Raw genomic sequence first — 18,978 nt, 5'->3', positions numbered from 1 at the left:
TAAGGCTGCATATGCTTTTGCCAAATGAGCCTCTGATGTCTCTCTCCAAGAGAACTGTGGTCCCTTCAATGTGACCCCCAAATAGCATACTGCCTAACCATCTCCACTGGCTCTCCATCAAAAGTAAACTAGTGCTCAGCTCTTGTCACCCAAGCAGCTGAAGTGTTAAATACCATAACTTTAGTTTTCCCAAGGTTCACCTTAAGATCTCTATCTTTGCAAAAAGCTGATAATGCATCCAAGTGTCTATTTAGTCCCTCAGGTGAGTCAGATATAAGTACAATATCATCGGCATAAAGTAGTAGTACACAGCACACACACACACACACACACAGAGAGAGCTCCTCTCTCTCTCTCTCTCTCTCTCTCTCTCTCTCTCTCTCTCTCTCTCTCTCTTGCAAGTACACAACAGACTGAATAGATTGATGTGATAGTTGTTGATGAAAGTACAATGGTTAGGGATCTTTGACACTTATTAAATGTTGGGAGGCGTAAAAGGTGTTCACATCTTTCACACACACTCTTACACACCTAAGGTGTGTTCACACACGGGAGCGTGATTAATATTAACACACTACCATCCATCTTTTAGCATCTACTTCGATATTCTAGTGCCCAAAGGACTGTGTTTTGCTCCCTTCACTATGCAAATTCCCTTGGAGTACTACCGCCTAGTCAACTAGGACAATGGGCTCATCTTAGAGCATCACTCCATTGTATCAACAAGATTCATTCAGCATGATTCAGTGATTCATCATTCATCTTCTTCACTCTTCTTTTAAGTTTTTGAGTTTTTCTTCTCAGTGTTTGCCATTCATTGTGTTTCTGCTTGCAAAGCCTACTCTCTCTCTAATATGGTACGAGTGCATACCGTCCCGTCACTTTTCTTGATGTGCTATCAGAGCAAAGATGCTCAGAGAGTTAAAAGTTCCTCTTCATCGAAGAAGGCAAACAAAGGTTGTGGGTTGGCATCACCTTCATATTTCCCCTATTTCTATTACATCATTGGGAAATATGCTTATCTTCTTCTCCCTCCCACCCTTTACTTGTTTGCCACTCGGATGCTATGGTCTCTACATAGATAGAAAGACCAACCACTAGGTGCACCTCCTGTCGCAAAAACAATCATACCACAAAAGATTATCAACATCGACCTTTTCTCCCTACCCCACTAGAGTATATGCGTCTACCTCCCAGCATGCTTTGTGCCAACTCACCATTCTGGGCCACAAAGATCATTCTACATCAGCTATCAAATTTTTATACTCAAGGCAATAAGATGCACACAATGCACACTAAGTCCTTGCAAGCAAGAGGAGGCTCTAAGACTGCACGCAACAATAAGCCCTCCTAGAGACCACTACAATGTGTTGCAAAGGTTTCCCCCACACATTTTTGGATGCATTGGCTTTTCCATCCACCGGTTTTCCAATCCGCTCCACCGAGAGACTATGGCTATTGGGTATTGTCTCCTCAATCCACTCCTTCAGAGACAATGGTTGTTCACTTACTTCCACTCCTTCAACTCTGCATTCCACTTCACTAAGAGAGGCTGTTGCCATCAAATGGCTCCCTAGAAGCTACTTATTTCCTCACCTTTTGTCACCATCTTCCTTGTGCTTGAATCATCCTTCCATCAGGCGATAGGCATACTCAATTTGGCGACATCATCTGCCTGTGTTTGGCAATCTGGTGGCCCATTCTCCATCTATTGACCTTCATCCTCATCAGACATCAACTGCCTAGCTGCATTTAGCTGTCCAAATGTCTTCTCGACATCGATTCCACCTCCAGTAAGCACCTACTATTACTTCCAAGCTGCATCTTACAATTTCTAGCTCATGTGGGGTCAGATTACTTCATCTAGTAGCTGCCCTATGATTCCTCATCCTTTGAAGTTCTCATTCGTAGCGTGTGATCTTCTTCCTTGACTCTAACAACTCAAAGGACTATGTTCCGCTCCCTCGACAGCTGTCCTTCACCTTCAATATTACCTTCTATACCCTACTACCTAGAGGACTACGTTTCACTCCCTCTACAATGTTGATTGTCTTCAAGTGCTACCGCCTAATCAAATAGGATAGTGCAGCAATCTTCAGAGCTTCACTCCACTATATCATCTAGACTCACTTAGCATGATTCAATGATTGATTCTTCTTCTTCTTCTTCTTCTTCTTCTTCTTCTTCTTCTTCTATGGTTTTTCTTAGTTTCTTCTTCTCTCAATGTTTGCCTTACACTTTGTGTTTCACCCCACAAACCCTATTCTCTCTCTAATATGGTATGAGTACATTCTGTCCCGTTACACAATTTTGACATGGTATCAGAGCATACCTATAATTTTGATAACCCACCCCCAAAATCTGTGTTCTGCTATCATTGCACTCCGCCAGGCTGCCATGTCATCATTAAAGTCTGCATTTGCTGATTTCTTCCTATCTACTGCCCATCGAACACTGATTTGGCATCCATTGTTCCATTTATTGCTGCTAGACACCCTCCAAGCTGCCTTGCTACGTTTCAGGATCCCGTCCAGAGTACAACACTCTCCAACTTATACTCTTTACCCTAGTCCTCGACACACAAGAGTTCTAGGGTCGATACACATTCATTACATAGTGTGTTTGCTACATTAAGCATGGTATTCTATTCAAATTCATTCAATTCATTATTCTCTGTCTTGATTGTCTCTGAGTTATCCTAACCAAGTGGCCTGCCCTCCCAACTCCAAAGGCGCCACTCCTGGAGCTCCTCCCAGAACACATAAGGGTCCGAACACCATGTCTTCCCTTGAAGGCCAACCACCCGAATCCTCCTCCATGAAAGGACACATAACCCCTCATCCTGCTGTGAAGGAGTGATAGGATCGAGGTGCAGCTGAGAGTGCAGTAGACAGTGTGAGAGTGAGAGAGACAGAGTGAAGCACGACACCCAATCCAATAGACTGAAAGAGTGTAGAATGAAAGTACAAAGTACAACCCTTAAACCTTAGGGTTGTAGGGGGTGTTCACACCCGACACACGGTAAGTGCCCATAAGTGTGTAACATAAGCACATAAGCACATACGAAAATAAGACTATAAGTCTGGGGGAAAAAACCTCTCCTACCGAGACTAAAAAGTGCCCCAGTGTCCTACTGATCACCGATACTCCCATCTGAGCGTAGGCGTAAGTGAGGCGTGAGTCAAATACTCAACAAACCCCCCTCGAGTGAAGAGTGATCAAGAGTACAAGGATCATCCGCCAACAAAGGATATCAAATTTAATGCATCGCGAAATGCTTCAAATTTGTCAGGAGGAAGAGCTTTGGTGAAGATGTCTGCCACATTACTGGTGGTAGGACAATAGACAAGGCTGATATCACCTGCATGTAGCCTCTCTATGACAAAGTGATAATGGATCTCAATGTGTTTCGTGCGGGCATGAAACACTGGGTTCCGTGCCACTGCAATGGCACTCTGACTGTCAGTGAACAAAGGAGTAGGCTCCATAACAGATACATCCACATCAGCTAGCAAACATCTAAGCCATACGCATTCAACTGTGGTAGTGAAAGCTGCCTTGTATTCAGCTTCACATGACGATGTGGCAACAGTGGATTGTTTCTTGCTAAGCCAAGAAATGCAAGAAGAGCCGACAAAGAAACAATTGCCACTAGTGGAGTGACGTGTATCATAATCACTAGCCCAATCAGAATCACTGTAAGCATGTAACTGCAGTGGTCCCCCCTTGGCATAAAGCAACCCAAGAGATCGAGTACCCTGCAAGTAACAAAAAACACGCTTGACAGCTTGCCAATGTGACATACATGGCTGATGCATATACCTGCTCAAAGCTGAAACTGCAAACTGTATGTCCGGCCTAGTGTTGCATAGGTAGATAAGACATCCAACTGCAGAAGCATATGTATGTATATCAAACAAATCACTGTCATCATGTAATGACAGTTTCAGTCCAGGTTCCATGGGGGTACAAACTGGCTTGCAATCCTGTAAGCCAAACTTCTCAAGAAGCTACCCAATATACCTTGACTGTGATAGCCCAATACCTCGAGCATCATGTATTAACTGGATACCCAAGTAGTAATGCAAAACTCCCAAGTCAGACATGTCAAAAGTTTGCTGCAAATTTTGTTTGAATGCTGAAATCTGATCAGCATGTGTTCCAGTGAGCAAAAGGCCATCAACATAAAGACATATAATCAGCATAGATCCCCCTTCTTTACATACGTAAATGGTAGACTCAGATGAGCTGTTTAGAAACCCCTGACCAAGCAAGAAAGCATCTATTTTTGCATACCAAGCTCTAGGAGCTTCTTTCAAACCATATAGAGCCTTTTTGAGCTTGCATACCAAATGTTCTGAGCCTACAACTGCAAAACCAATGGGCTGCTCTACATAAACTTCCTCTTGAAGTTCCCCATGTAAAAATGCAGTCTTGATATCCAGCTGATGCACTGTCCAACCATAATGTGCAGCCAAAGCAATCATAGACCTGATGGTCGTCATACGGGAAGTAGGAGCAAATGTCTCCTCATAGTCAATGCCCTTTTCTTATGCGTAGCCTTTAGCTACAAGCCGTGCCTTGTATTTATCAATGGATCCATCTGCTTTCCTTTTCAATTTGTAGACCCATTTCGTTCCAATGGCTTTCTTCCCAAATGGCAAAGGCACCAAATCCCAAGTTTGATTCTTAGTGATAGAATCTAATTCAGCTTGCATTGCTACCATCCAATGCACACTGTGTTGTGCATCCTCAAAACATTCAGGCTCTTCATTATCAAAAGTATTTGCTGCCATAACAAACTCCATGGTATGTGCTGAATCATGCAAATGAGTTTTCCTTCTAGTACAACCAGCCATTGGTGCATCCAAAGGACTATCTTGCATAGTCTATAAATACCATCTAGGTAACTGTCTAGCTTCCTGACTGTGTGCAAGCTCTTGCTGAATTTCAGTTTCAGCATTATGCTGAATATTCTGATCAGCCAATGGCTAATTTCTGCACTTTCCATAGGAGCAGCTGGCTGAACATTAGGTTCATTTTCTGAACCTCCAGCTGAATCACCAAAAGTAATGGGCAGTAGCCCTTCAAAAACATCACAGGCAGCCTGATATGTGTCCAAACCAGCCAAGGATAATTCTGATTTTTCATCAAAAACAACATCCCTGCTGACAAAAACCTTCTTTGTAACGGGATCATAGAGTCTGTAGCCTTTGCTCTCACTGCTATATCCCGTAAAAATGCACTTAACAGCCTTGTTGTCCAACTTTTTTCTAAGTCCTTGTGGAATATGGGCATAGGCAAGACACGCAAAGGTACGGAAGTGGCCAACAGAAGGTTTACGGCTGTTCCAAGCCTCAAAAGGTGTGATGGTCTTCAAGGCTTTGGTAGGGCATCTGTTCAAAATATGGCAAGCACACATGACTGCTTCCATCCAAAAAATATGAGGCAAGCTCTTTGCCTTCAGCATACATCTGGCCATCTCCATGAGTGACCGATTCTTCCTCTCTGCTACCCCATTCTGCTGTGGAGTATAGGCAGTAGTGTACTAATGGACTATGCCTTTCTGCTTCAAAAAAGAATTCAGCATAGAGGACATGTATTCCCCCCCTCGGTCCAAACGGAGAGTCTTAATTTTGCATCCAGATTGATTTTCAACAAGTGCACTGAAAGCCAAAAATGCATCATACACTTTTGACTTCTTTTCCAAACAGTAGACCCAGCAAAAACGTGTAAAATCATCAATGAATGTCACAAAATAATAACAGCCGCCCAATGACATTGTTTGCATAGGCCCACAAACATCTGAATGCACCAACTGCAATCTGGTTGTTGCTCTGTAAGCAACATCATGGGGAAATGAGAAACGATGCATTTTCCCCAAAATGCATCCCTCGCATAAGTGCTCAGGATGTCTCTCCAAGAGAGGTAAGCCGTCCAGCATCTGAGTACGCTGCAAAAGCATCAAGCTGCCAAAGTTTACATGCCCCAAACGGGCATGCCATAACTCTGCCTATATCATAGCAGGAGTAAGAGTGGATGTCAAGTATGCCGACTGATCTACTGAAAGAGCATCCAACTCATATAAACCATGATACAAAGATCCTGTCAAGACCAAAGGCATGCGTTCTTTATCTCTAACCATGCAACGGTCATCATCAAATGTGACCTGCAAACCACAACGTGTTAAAGAAGAAATAGAAAGTAAATTCTTCTTGATCCCAGGCACAAACAAAGCATCCTGCAGCCGGAGAATAGAGCCATCAATGGCTGTGAGCTGAATCTCCCTAATACCACGAACAGGGTATGATGCATTATTGGCACACTGTACAGATTTCTCAACGGGAGGTGCACTAACTGAAGCAAACAAATCTTTGCAAGATGTAATATGTCTAGAAGCACCACTGTCAAAGAACCAAGTGTCAACATCCTCTGTAGAGCTAAGTGCTCTATTAGCCCAAGAGATGTCATAACTGCAAGTGTAAAAACAATAGTCCCTGTCTACAACAAAAGACGCGGACTCACTAGCAATGAAAGGAGAAGTAGAAACAAACATCCTTGACTCCTTTTTCTTCTCTTTGGCAATGCGCTTCCTGCACTCGGTGATATAGTGGCCTGGCTTCTTACAATAATGACATTTCCCCTTTTTAGCTTGCGTCCCCCCTTGTGTTTGATTCTGTGATGTGCCAGAAGTACCAGAACTCTGTGAAGCATTTTTCACCTTGCTGTTTTTGCCTTTCTGTCTTGCCACAAAAGCCTGCTCAGAGACTATAGCATCCACACCACTATTTTTTCTTGTTTGCTCCTTCTCTAGAAGCAAACTAACCAGCTGAATAAAAGTGAGTGAGTGCTTGGCAATCCTCATGGTGAGGTTCAATGCAGTATGAAAAGACAAGTACAAAGGAGGTAAGAAATTCAAGGTGGTGGATATCAACTATGCATCCGAAAAGTACTCATCTACATTCATGAGCTGCTCCCGCAAGTCCTGAATCTTATTCAAGTGATCCTGCATAGAATCACCCTCATTCATCCTCAAAGTCTGTAACTCTTTCTTCAAGAGAGAGATTCGAGTTTCATTCTTTCCTACAAACATATGCTCCAAAGTCAACCATGCATCTCGTGAAGAAGATGCTGAACGAATATGAGGGATGATGGACCGCTGAACTACCAAAGCAATCAGCGACAAGGCCTGTGCATCACGTGTATCCCAAGCTTTTTGAGCTCCAGTTCTTGGAGAAAGTGGTTGAGGTGGAGCGGCCTGAGGTCCCCGTTGTCCACGTGCTCCTTGAGGAGGAGGAGTAACGGGAGCTACAACTCCCGGTCGAGTTTCCTCTCCACTGACATAATCCCATAAATTCTTAGCCACTAATATATTCTTCATCATGAATGACCATAGCGAATAATTGTTTCCATCCAATCTGTCTTCTTTGGATACATACGTAAATACATCACCTCCCTGATTTGCCATGATGACAAATTTCCAAAGACAAATGAGCAATGTCAAAGCAGTAAGGACTGGAAATCTGCAAATTTCCAGAAATTGCAGCAAGCACACTTCTGCAATTAATGTGCAAGGGTGTACTCTGTCAAAAACTGTCTTTAATGCACGCTTCCCAAGGTGCAAACAGTGCTCAGCAACAGTGTAACATCAAAATCCCCAAAATTTCTGCCAAAAATGTGTTCAGAACAGTCTTCTGTGATTGTAACTGCAGTTCATATGCAAATGTCCTCAAAATACATAAAAGCCCCAAAATTTCTGATGAATGCGCCCAGAAATTTGCATCAGCCGTGTCCCAGACACGTATCCTGAAGTCTATGCCTGTTTGCGTAGGAACCCCCTCTGCCAGAAATTTATTCTGGAATAAAAGGATTATTTTTTTTTAAAAAAAATTTACCTGACATGGACAGGGCGGACGCTGGTCAGGTCGCAGGCAGGCAGGGCAGTCGGGCAGGTACCTGATGTGGACAGGGCAGACGCTGGTCAGGTCGCAGGCAGGCAGGGCAGTCGGGCGGGTACCTGACGTGGACAGGGCGGACAGTCAGGCGGCGCAAACTGACGATGTGGAGCTGCAAGGTCAACGTTGACACAGACGGATGGCGCTGAGGGCGTCTAGAGCTGCGTGCTGGCGAACTGACAGGCGGTGGCGAGCTGCAGGGGGACACGCTGGTGACGAGCAGGAGTAGGCGGTGCTGGCAGGCAGACGAGCTGGAGGAGGAGCAGGTCGAGCTGCTGAGGATGAGGCGCTGCTGTGCAAAGCAGAGGAGCAGGGCGTCTCCTTCTGAAGGTTGAGGCTGGACCTGAGCAGAGATTCCTAAATGCTGAATGGAGCTAAGCTGAACAGGGCCTCAGCTGAACAGAGCCTAAGCTCTGACACCAAATGTGAGGGAGTGATAGGATCGAGGTGCAGCTGAGAGTGCAGTAGACAGTGTGAGAGTGAGAGAGACAGAGTGAAGCATGACACCCAATCCAATAGACTGAAAGAGTGTAGAATGAAAGTACAAAGTACAACCCTTAAACCTTAGGGTTGTAGGGGGTGTTCACACCCGACACACGGTAAGTGCCCATGAGTGTGTAACATAAGCACATACGAAAATAAGACTATAAGTCTGGGGGAAAAAACCTCTCCTACCGAGAGTAGAAAGTGCCCCAGTGCCCTACTGATCACCGACACTCCCATATGAGCGTAGGCGTAAGTGAGGCGTGTACCCAACACCGGCTGCCCTTAGTCAAGGACCAAACGCCCCCCCTCCTGCATGGTGAAGAAAGTCCCACTCTACCTACCACCTGTAGGGGGATGCCTGTTGGTGAAAACCTAATAGCCCATACCTCACTGGGCTCTACTAGCTCTCGTATGGGGGGGTCAAGCCACTCCTGAGGTATTGCTGTATCAAACTCCCTTCTCAACTCAACTCCTCTCTGGCAACTTGATGCCTGCTGCAACACCTCCAGGTCCACCATCCTATACACCTCCCGCCATGTCCTGATGGTACGAGCCGCCCGAGCCGGCCTCCCAACTAGCCCACTCGATGTAGGGGCACTCGCCAATCTGTATCCCATCCCGATCTCTAACCTGAGGGTTCCAGATCGCCAGTTAGTGGTCTATCTCCTCCTTGCATACTGGGGGGCTCTAAATTAGGGCCTTACAGCAGCCCTCCACACACGAAGTAAGCTGCATAGGAAGGAGGATCTCAAGGGCGTGATCTAGGTCGTCGTGAAGATCCATCTCAAGGACGGCCTCCAATCACCGCCAAGCCTCGGTCTACACTCCTGGAGACCCTCCTGCAATAGGACCTTTCATGTCTGGCCTCCTGGTGTGAGACCGCGGACTACTAGCTTGCCCAAAAGGGCCAGACTCTGATACTCTGGGTCTATGATCCCAAGCCCTCCCTCTGACCGATCCCAGATGATGGTCGCCTACGCCACCTTGGCTCAGGAGTCCTTGGAACCGTCTAAACCGGCCCAGAGAAAATTCCACACTATGCGGCAAAGCTAAATTACACAGGATGAAAAGAAGCACCAACACGAGGCGCTGTACCAAGCCGTCACTAGGAGGACCTAGTTAACCACCAAGGCTCCTCCCGCTAGCAAAAGGCAGGTTGCACTCCAATAGGTCAACTTTCTCCGAATAGAGTCAAGGACTCGAAGAAATTGTTGGGCAGGAGTGATGTCCAGTCCCACCTGGAATCTTAGGTAACAGACGGTCTGCCCTCTGCAGACCCATCTAAATCCCAAGTGGATGCCCCACTCTGTGCTGGAGTCCGGGTCCGACTGACTTTCGCCAGCTGATTTTCGCTCCTGTTGTAGTGCAAAACACCTCGAGAGCTAGTCTCACTCTCTCCAACATCAGCTCATCATCCACTTTGTAGAGTGTTGTATCATCTGCATACTCTAAGTCTAACAGCTCCGTCTCCTCTCTCATCGAAAGTAGGAGGCCACGTAACCCGCTCGCATGTGACCGAAGATAATGCGACATCGCCTCTACAAAGAGTAGGAACAGATACGGGGCTAGAGGGCAGCCCTACCAGACTCATCTCTCCAGCCGAAACTCCTCCCCTCGCCTGCCACCTATAAGAACCTTGCTAGTAGACAATCTGTAAAGTGCAGAGGCCCTGCGGATCCGAGCCTAGGGGAAGCCCAACCTTACCATGGTGCCCTCTAAGAAGTCCCAGTCAACCCTGTCAATAGGCTTTCTTGTGAGGGGATGAGAGGATCGAGGTGCAGCTGAGAGTGCAGTAGACAGTGTGAGAGTGAGAGAGACAAAGTGAAGCACGACACCCAATCCAATAGTGTGAAAGAGTGTAGATTGAAAGTACAAAGTACAACCCTTAAACCTTAGGGTTGTAGGGGGTGTTCACACCCGAACACGGTAAGTGCCCATAAGTATGTAACATAAGCACATAAGCACATACGAAAATAAGACTATAAGTCTGGGGGAAAAAACCTCTCCTACCGAGAGTAAAAAGTGCTTCAAATTTAAAGGATATCAAATTTAAAGCATCGCGAAATGCTTCAAATTTGTCACGAGGGAGAGCTTTGGTGAAGATGTATGCCACATTACTGGTGGTAGGACAATAGACAAGGCTGATATCACCTGCATGTAGCCTCTCTCTGACAAAGTGATAATGGATCTCAATGTGTTTCGTGCGGGCATGAAACACTGGGTTCCGTGCCACTGCAATGGCACTCTGACTGTCAATGAACAAAGGAGTAGGCTCCGTAACAGATACATCCACATCAGCTAGCAAACATCTAAGCCATACGCATTCAACTGTGGTAGTGAAAGCTGCCTTGTATTCAGCTTCACATGACGATGTGGCAACAGTGGATTGTTTCTTGCTAAGCCAAGAAATGCAAGAAGAGCCGAGAAAGAAACAATTGCCACTAGTGGAGTGACGTGTATCATAATCACCAGCCCAATCAGAATCACTGTAAGCATGTAACTGCAGTGATCCCCCCTTCGCATAAAGCATCCCAAGAGATCGAGTACCCTGCAAGTAATGAAAAACACGCTTGACAGCTTGCCAATGTGACATACGTGGCTGATGCATATACCTGCTCAAAGCTGAAACTGCAAACTGTATGTCCGGCCTAGTGTTGCATAGGTAGATAAGACATCCAACTGCAAGAGTATATGTATGTGTATCAAACAAATCACTGTCATCATGTAATGACAGTTTCAGTCCAGGTTCCATGGGGGTACAAACTGGCTTGCAATCCTGTAAGCCAAACTTCTCAAGAAGCTGCCCAATATACCTTGACTGTGATAGCCCAATACCTCGAGCATCATGTATTAATTGGATGCCCAAGTAGTAATGCGAAATTCCCAAGTCAGACATGTCAAAAGTTTGCTGTAAATTTTGTTTGAATGCTGAAATCTGATCAGCATGTGTTCCAGTGAGCAAAAGGTCATCAACATAAAGACATATAATCAGCATAGATCCCCCTTCTTTACATACGATAGATTCAGATGAGCTGTTGAGAAACCCCTGACCAAGCAAGAAAGCATCTATTTTTGCATACCAAGCTCTAGGAGCTTGTTTCAAACCATATAGTGCCTCTTTGAGCTTGCATACCAAATGTTCTGAGCCTACAACTGCAAAACCAATGGGCTGCTGTACATAAACTTCCTCCTGAAGTTCCCCATGTAAAAGTGCAATCTTGATATCCAGCTGATGCACTGTCCAACCATAATGTGCAGCCAAAGCAATCATAGACCTGATGGTCATCATACGGGAAGTAGGATCAAATGTGTCCTCATAGTCAATGCCCTTTTTCTGTGCGTAGCCTTTAGCTACAAGCCGTGCCTTGTATTTATCAATGGATCCATCTGCTTTCCTTTTCAGTTTGTAGACCCATTTCGTTCCAATGGCTTTCTTCCCAAATGGCAAAGACACCAAATCCCAAGTTTGATTCTTAGTGATAGAATCTAATTCAGCTTGCATTGTTGCCATCCAATGCACACTATGTTGTGCATCCTCAAAACATTCAGGCTCTTCATTATCAAAAGTACTTGCTGCCATAATAAACTCCATGGTATGTGCTGAATCATGCAAACGAGTTTGCCTTCTACTACGACCAGCCATGGGTGCATGCAAAAGACTATCTTGCATAGTCTGCAAATACCATCTAGGTAACTGTCTAGTTCTTGACTGTGTGCAAGCTCTTGCTGAATTTCAGTTTCAGCATTATGCTGAATATTCCGATCAGCCAATGGCTGAATTTCTGCACTCTCCATAGGAGCAGCTGGCTGAACATTAGGTTCATTTTCTGAACCTCCAGCTGAATCACCAAAAGTAATGGGCAGCAGCCCTTCAAAAACATCACGGGCAGCCTGATATGTGTCCAAACCAGCCAAGGATAATTCTGATTTTTCATCAAAAACAACATCCCTGCTTGACAAAAAACTTCTTTGTAACAGGATCATAGAGTCTGTAGCCTTTGCTCTCACTGCTATATCCCATAAAAATGCACTTAACAACCTTGTTGTCCAACTTTTTTCTAAGTACCTGTGGAATATGGGCATAGGCAAGACACCCAAAGGTACGGAAGTGGCCAACAGAAGGTTTACGGCTGTTCCAAGCCTCAAAAGGTGTGATGGTCTTCAAGGCTTTGGTAGGGCATCTGTTCAAAATATGGCAAGCACACATGACTGCTTCCATCCAAAAACTATGAGGCAAGCTCTTTGCCTTCAGCATACATCTGGCCATCTCCATGAGTGACCGATTCTTCCTCTCTGCTACCCCATTCTGCTATGGAGTATAGGCAGTAGTGTACTGATGGACTATACCTTTCTGCTTCAAAAAAGAATTCAGCATAGAGGACATGTATTCCCCCCCTCGGTCCGAACGGAGAGTCTTAATTTTGCATCCAGATTGATTTTCAACAAGTGCACTGAAAGCCAAAAATGCATCATACACTTCTGACTTCTTTTCCAAACAGTAGACCCAGCAAAAACGTGTAAAATCATCAATGAATGTCACAAAATAATAACAGCCGCCCAATGACATTGTTTGCATAGGCCCACAAACATCTGAATGCACCAACTGCAATCTGGTTGTTGCTCTGAAAGCAACATCACGGGGAAATGAGAAACGATGCATTTTTCCCAAAATGCATCCCTCGCATAAGTGCTCAGGAGGTCTCTCCAAGAGAGGTAAGCCATGCAGTATCTGAGTACGCTGCAAAAGCATCAAGCTACCAAAGTTTACATGCCCCAAACGAGTATGCCATAACTCCGCCTGTATCATAGCAGGAGTAAGAGTGGATGTCAAGTATGCCGACTGATCTACTGAAAGAGCATCCAACTCATATAAACCATGACACAAAGATCCTGTCAAGACCAAAGTCATGCGTTCTTTATCTCTAACCATGCAACGGTCATCATCAAATGTGACCTGCAAACCACAACGTGCCAAAGAAGAAATGGATAGCAAATTCTTCTTGATCCCAGGCACAAACAAAGCATCCTGCAGCAGGCGGAGAATAGAGCCATCAATGGCTGTGAGCTGAATCTCCCCAATACCACGAACAGGGTATGATACATTATTGGCACACTGTATAGATTTCCCAATGGGAGGTACACTAACTGAAGCAAACAAATCTCTGGGAGATGTAATATGCCTAGAAGCACCACTATCAAAGAACCAAGTGTCAACATCCTCTATAGAGTTAAGTGCTCTATCAGCCCAAGAGATGTCATAACTGCAAGTGTAAAAACAATAGTCCCTGTCTACAACAAAGGACGCGGACTCACTAGCAGTGGAAGGAGTAGTAGAAACAGACATTCCTGACTCCTTCTTCTCTTTGGCAATGCGCTTCCTGCACTCAGTGATATAGTGGCCTGGCTTCTTACAATAATGACATTTTTCCTTTTTAGCTTGCGTCCCCCCTTGTGTCTGATTCTGTGATGTGCCAGAAGTACCAGAACTCTATGGAGCATTTTTTACCTTGTTGTTTTTGACTTTCTGTCTTGCCACAAAAGCCTGCTCAGAGACTATAGCATCCACACCACTATTTTTTCTTATTTGCTCCTCCTCTAGAAGCAAACTAACCAGCTGAATAAAAGTGAGTGGGTGCTCGGCAATCCTCATGGTGAGGTTCAATGCAGTATGAAAAGACAAGTACGAAGGAGGTAAGAAATTCAAGGTGGTGGATATCAACTATGCATCCGAAAAGTACTCATCTACATTTATGAGCTGCTCCCGCAAGTCCTGAATCTTATTCAAGTGATCCTGCATAGAATCACCCTCATTCATCTTCAAAGTCTCTAACTCTTTCTTCAAGAAAGAGATTCGAGTCTCGTTCTTTCCTGTAAAAATATGCTCCAAAGTCAACCATGCATCTCATGAAGAAGATGCTGAACGAATGTGAGGGATGATGGACCGCTGAATTGCCAAAGCAATCAGTGACAAGGCCTGTGCATCACGTGTATCCCAAGCTTTTTGAGCTGCAGTTCTTGGAGGAAGTGGTTGAGGTGGAGCGGCCTGAGGTCGCCGTTGTCCACGTGCCCATTGAGGAGGAGTAACGGGAGCTACAACTCCCGGTCGAGTTTCCTCTCCACTGACATAATCCCATAAATTCTTAGCCACTAATACATTCTTCATCATGAATGACCATAGCGAATAATTGTTTCCGTCCAATCTGTCTTCCTTGGATACATATGTAAATACATCACCTCCCTGATTTGCCATGATGACAAATTTCCAAAGACAAATGAGCAATGTCAAAGCAGTAAGGACTGGAAATCTACAAATTTCCAGAAATTGCAGCACGCACACTTCTGCAATTAATGTGCAAGGGTGTACTCTGTCAAAAAACGTCTTTAATGCACGCTTCCCAAGGTGCAAACAGTGCTCAGCAACATTGAAATATCAAAATCCCCAAAATTTCTGCCTCAAATGTGTTCAAAACAGTCCCAGAAATTTGCATCAGCCGTGTCCCAGACACGTATCTTGAAGTCTATGCCTGTTTGCGTAGGAACCCCCTCTGCCAGAAATTTATTCTGGAATAAAAGGATTTTATTTATTTTTTTAATTACCTGACGTGGACAGGGCGGACGCTGGTCAGGTCGCAGGCAGGCAGGGCAGTCGGGCGGGTACCTGATGTGGACAGGGCAGACGCTGGTCAGGTCGCAGGCAGGCAGGGCAGTCGGGCGGGTACCTGACGTGGACAGGGCGGACAGTCAGGCGGCGCAAACTGACGATGTGGAGCTGCAAGGTCAACGTTGACACAGACGGGTGGCGCTGAGGGCGTCTGGAGCTGCGCGCTGGCGAACTGACAGGCGGTGGCGAGCTGCAGGGGGACACGCTGGTGACGAGCAGGAGTAGGCGGTGCTGGCGGGCAGACGAGCTGGAGGAGGAGCAGGTCGAGCTGCTGAGGATGAGGCACTGCTGTGCAAAGCAGAGGAGCAGGGCGTCTCCTTCTGAAGGTTGAGGCTGGACCTGAGCAGAGATTCCTGAATACTTAATGGAGCTAAGCTGAACAGGGCCTCAGCTGAATAGAGCCTAAGCTCTGATACCAAATGTGAGGGGGTGAGAGGATCGAGGTGCAGCTGAGAGTGCAGTAGACAGTGTGAGAGTGAGAGAGACAGAGTGAAGCACGACACCCAATCCAATAGTCTGAAAGAGTGTAGAATGAAAGTACAAAGTACAACCCTTAAACCTTAGGGTTGTAAGGGGTGTTCACACCCGACACACGGTAAGTGCCCATAAGTGTGTAACATAAGTACATAAGCACATACGAAAATAAGACTATAAGTCTAGGGGAAAAAACCTCTCCTACTGAGAGTAAAAAGTGCCCCAGTGTCCTACTGATCACCGACACTCCCATATGAGCGTAGGCGTAAGTGAGGCGTGAGTCAAATACCCAACATTTCTCGAAATCCAGGAGTAGTACCGCCAATCCCTAACCACTATGCTAGGTCCACTCTGTCGCCTCAAAGAAGGTGAAGACATTGTCTAGGATGCTCTTATCCTGGACAAAGCCTATCTGTGTGTCATGAATGATGTCTTGAAGCACAGGGCGGAATCGCCTACCAATCATCTTTGCCAGTGCCTTGTAGGCTACTGACAGTAGGGTGATCGGTCTCCACTAGGATAGCTCCAACCGGTCTCCCCCTTTGGGGAGGAGATTGATAAGACCTACTGATAGACTCCCTGGTATCCTTCCTAAGCTGAAGATCTCCTAGAAGGCCAACAATAAGGGGTCCTTCACCACCTCCCAGTAGGTAGTAAAGAAGGCCTTAGAAAGGCCATCCTCTCCCGGGCATTTCTGCCCGTCCTGTGCATGAAAGACCTCCTCAAGGTCCTTCTCTATGAAGGGGTCTAGGAGGGAGCGTCCCATCTCCTCTGTGACGAGGGACGGGATGTGATCCCAAACCTGCTATCTACATCGCTGTCCTCTGGTTGGGGCTGTCTCCTGTTGGAAAAGGCGTCTGTAGTAATCAATGGCAATCTCCATCACCTCATTTGGGCTAGAGCGAATCCTCCCATACTGATCCCGAAGGCAGCCATCTGCTCTCCTGAGGTGCGAGGCTGATGTGCCTGGAAAAACTCTATGCACATCGTGTCCCCCTTCCTCGCCTAAAAGGCTGCAAAGGTGCGGAATGAAAACTTTGAGCACCTGTCCTCTAGGCCAACAAGGGCTGCTCGTGCATGCACCTCCTGCGCAAGGAGGGTGGGATCTGACCTCTAGGCCAACCTGAGCTCTGCTGCCTAGCCTATTTTGGGCTAGGCCAAATGTACACAAGTTTGACTCAAAGGATAGTGGCATGGATTGCAGGCAAAGGGATTGCAAACCTAAGCAGAGAAATGCAGGCCTAGCCAAAGATGAGCCGCACCATACACAAAAGGGTCACCACACTGCACAGGGCTGCATCATAGTGTCAAAAGCAAGCTAACAGAAGGCCACACCCATTATTAATAATTAATTGAACCTCTTTAGTCACCATAAGAGGCAGAAGATCAATGCTGCTATCCAGCAGAGTCGCTGGTGGCAATTCACAGGTTCCACTGAGACCAGAAGTTGGTTGTGGGGCACATCTCTGGATTTGGTGTGCATTCAGGTGATTGTTTGGTTCCATTGCCATCATCTCCCCCCCGCGCACCCGCCCCCCAAAAACCAAAAAAAAAAGGTGCTTCAAAAAAAAAAACCAAAAAAAGGTGCTTCAAAAGTATGGCACACTGATTTTGGCAAGAAAGCAGCAAGGTTTTGACTTCCCAACCTCGAACTTATTTAAGACAGCAGTTTGCCATGCCATAGTCACAGTGAACTTATTGCTAGCATTAATTCTCGATGCATTTGGATTGCAAGATGTAATCATGCCATAGATCTATAGAGGTGGTCCATCTCTGTCAACAGGAGATGGGAGAGATTACAGGTTAACTCTAAGGGCATGAAGAGAAGGAATAACATGTTCCTTGGTGTTTGGTATATACCTACCTTCTTGCATCAAGAATCTCACAGTTTGGCATTACAAAACACCCAAGTGGCTATTCAACCAGCCCTAGTATTAGATTCCGTTTATCTGCTGTTTCATGGGAGTCCTTTACAGGGCCATTGTATATTTGTGTTTTACCTTCATATGTTTATTTCTGAGGTGTTTATTAATAGAATTTTCCTTTTTCTAAGAAGTGCTGCAAGAAGCAGCAGAGGAAAAGGACCATGGCAAAAAGTGCAAGAAATGAGGTTAGCAAGGAACTAGGGTTGGCAGTAAGAGGGACTGAGTGCAGACAGCAACAAGGCCTCCCCATCCATAAGGGAATCGCATAAGAAGGCAGAATGCAAACAAGGAAATAGACAGCACTGGTGACAAGGCACAACTGATTACAAGGGCAAAGCTGGTTCCAGCAGAAACAAAGGGGGGAGAGTAGATGAACAGGTAGAAGTTGGTGGATATAGCAGGGTTTGAGGAGGATGAGGACAAGGGGCATGGTACAAGCAGGGCACAGCAGGTGCTGTCACAGAGAGCAGGTCATGTGAGGAGAAGTTTGATCTTTTCTTGAAATGTGAAGAAATTGACATACATATAACCTATTTGGGTGTTGCAAATATTTGAGGCCTATAATTTCTCAATGCAATTATGACTATCCACATATATATCTCAGATATCCAGCACAATTTCAACTGATTGAAAGTTGACAACAGTACCCTGGCTAAATCTCAAATTTGAGGTCAATGGTAGTATTTGAACTAAATTGCAAAGAGATCACCATAAGAAAGACATATCTGCTATGGACTTACAGGGAAATCACCTTTCCACCAAGTTCAAATTTCCTTTTTGATATTCCAATAGAGAAAGATCTTCGGTACTTAGAAACACCTGTAATAGTGCATTTCTGAGAGATGTAATGACATGATTATTTCTAAAAACATATGTAAATGACGACAAAAAGAAAGAACTCTACTGCTGGAACTACATTCTAAAATTAAACAGGATGTCATGTTCAATGCTTGATTCATTATAAAGGCCTGTAATTTAACAAAAAAGGTATTATCCTAAACTGGAAAATGATTCGTGAGGTTGAATGAGGTCATCAAAACATATAATAGAACCCATTCAAAATGAAATTGTAGACAAAGAGTCAGTCTAGGACAATCTCTCAGCCTGGCCACTTTGAAGATGGAGAGCCTTGTACAACGGGTTCAAGAAAAGTCCAATCAGGAGGTCTATTAAACCAAGACATCAAAGGATCTGTCTTGGAGAAACTACCGAAATCCCAGGTGACTAAGAAAGCCTCATCAAAATGATTCCCAGCTGTCGCAACTAATTTCCAGCCTTCACCCAGCTATCTGGAGTTGTTACCAGCCCTGCCACATCTGCACCCTCTATCAGAGCTGTGCTCAGCATCTCCCACACCCCTCTCACCTTCTCATCCTCGGTCCTCTAGACATGGAAGTTTGAGTCCCCAAATGCATCATACTCATTCTCTTTGTTTGCCTTAAGGATTTTTTACATGGTATCAAAGCTAGGTGCTCTC

General features: G+C 45.4%; 1 protein-coding gene across 3 annotated transcripts in view; it reads right to left on the bottom strand.

Moving 5' to 3' along the window:
* Positions 1-18,978, bottom strand: part of LOC148033477 (uncharacterized) — a 277,944-nt gene that overhangs the window by 247,647 nt on the left and 11,319 nt on the right. For all 3 annotated transcript variants that reach the window (XM_087681411.1, XM_087681412.1, XM_087681413.1), the window contains exon 5: positions 18,253-18,320. In XM_087681411.1, the coding sequence (XP_087537537.1) occupies positions 18,253-18,320 (68 nt within the window). The remainder of the gene's footprint in view (positions 1-18,252; positions 18,321-18,978) is intronic.

The sequence above is a fragment of the Lygodium microphyllum genome, chromosome 7, assembly GCF_053477565.2.
Source record: "Lygodium microphyllum isolate KBCC chromosome 7, Lygodium_microphyllum_v1.1.10, whole genome shotgun sequence".
In the NCBI taxonomy this organism is placed as follows: Eukaryota; Viridiplantae; Streptophyta; class Polypodiopsida; order Schizaeales; family Lygodiaceae; genus Lygodium; species Lygodium microphyllum.
Note: the sequence above shows the minus strand (reverse complement) of the source record. Positions and strands in the feature narration are given on the sequence as shown.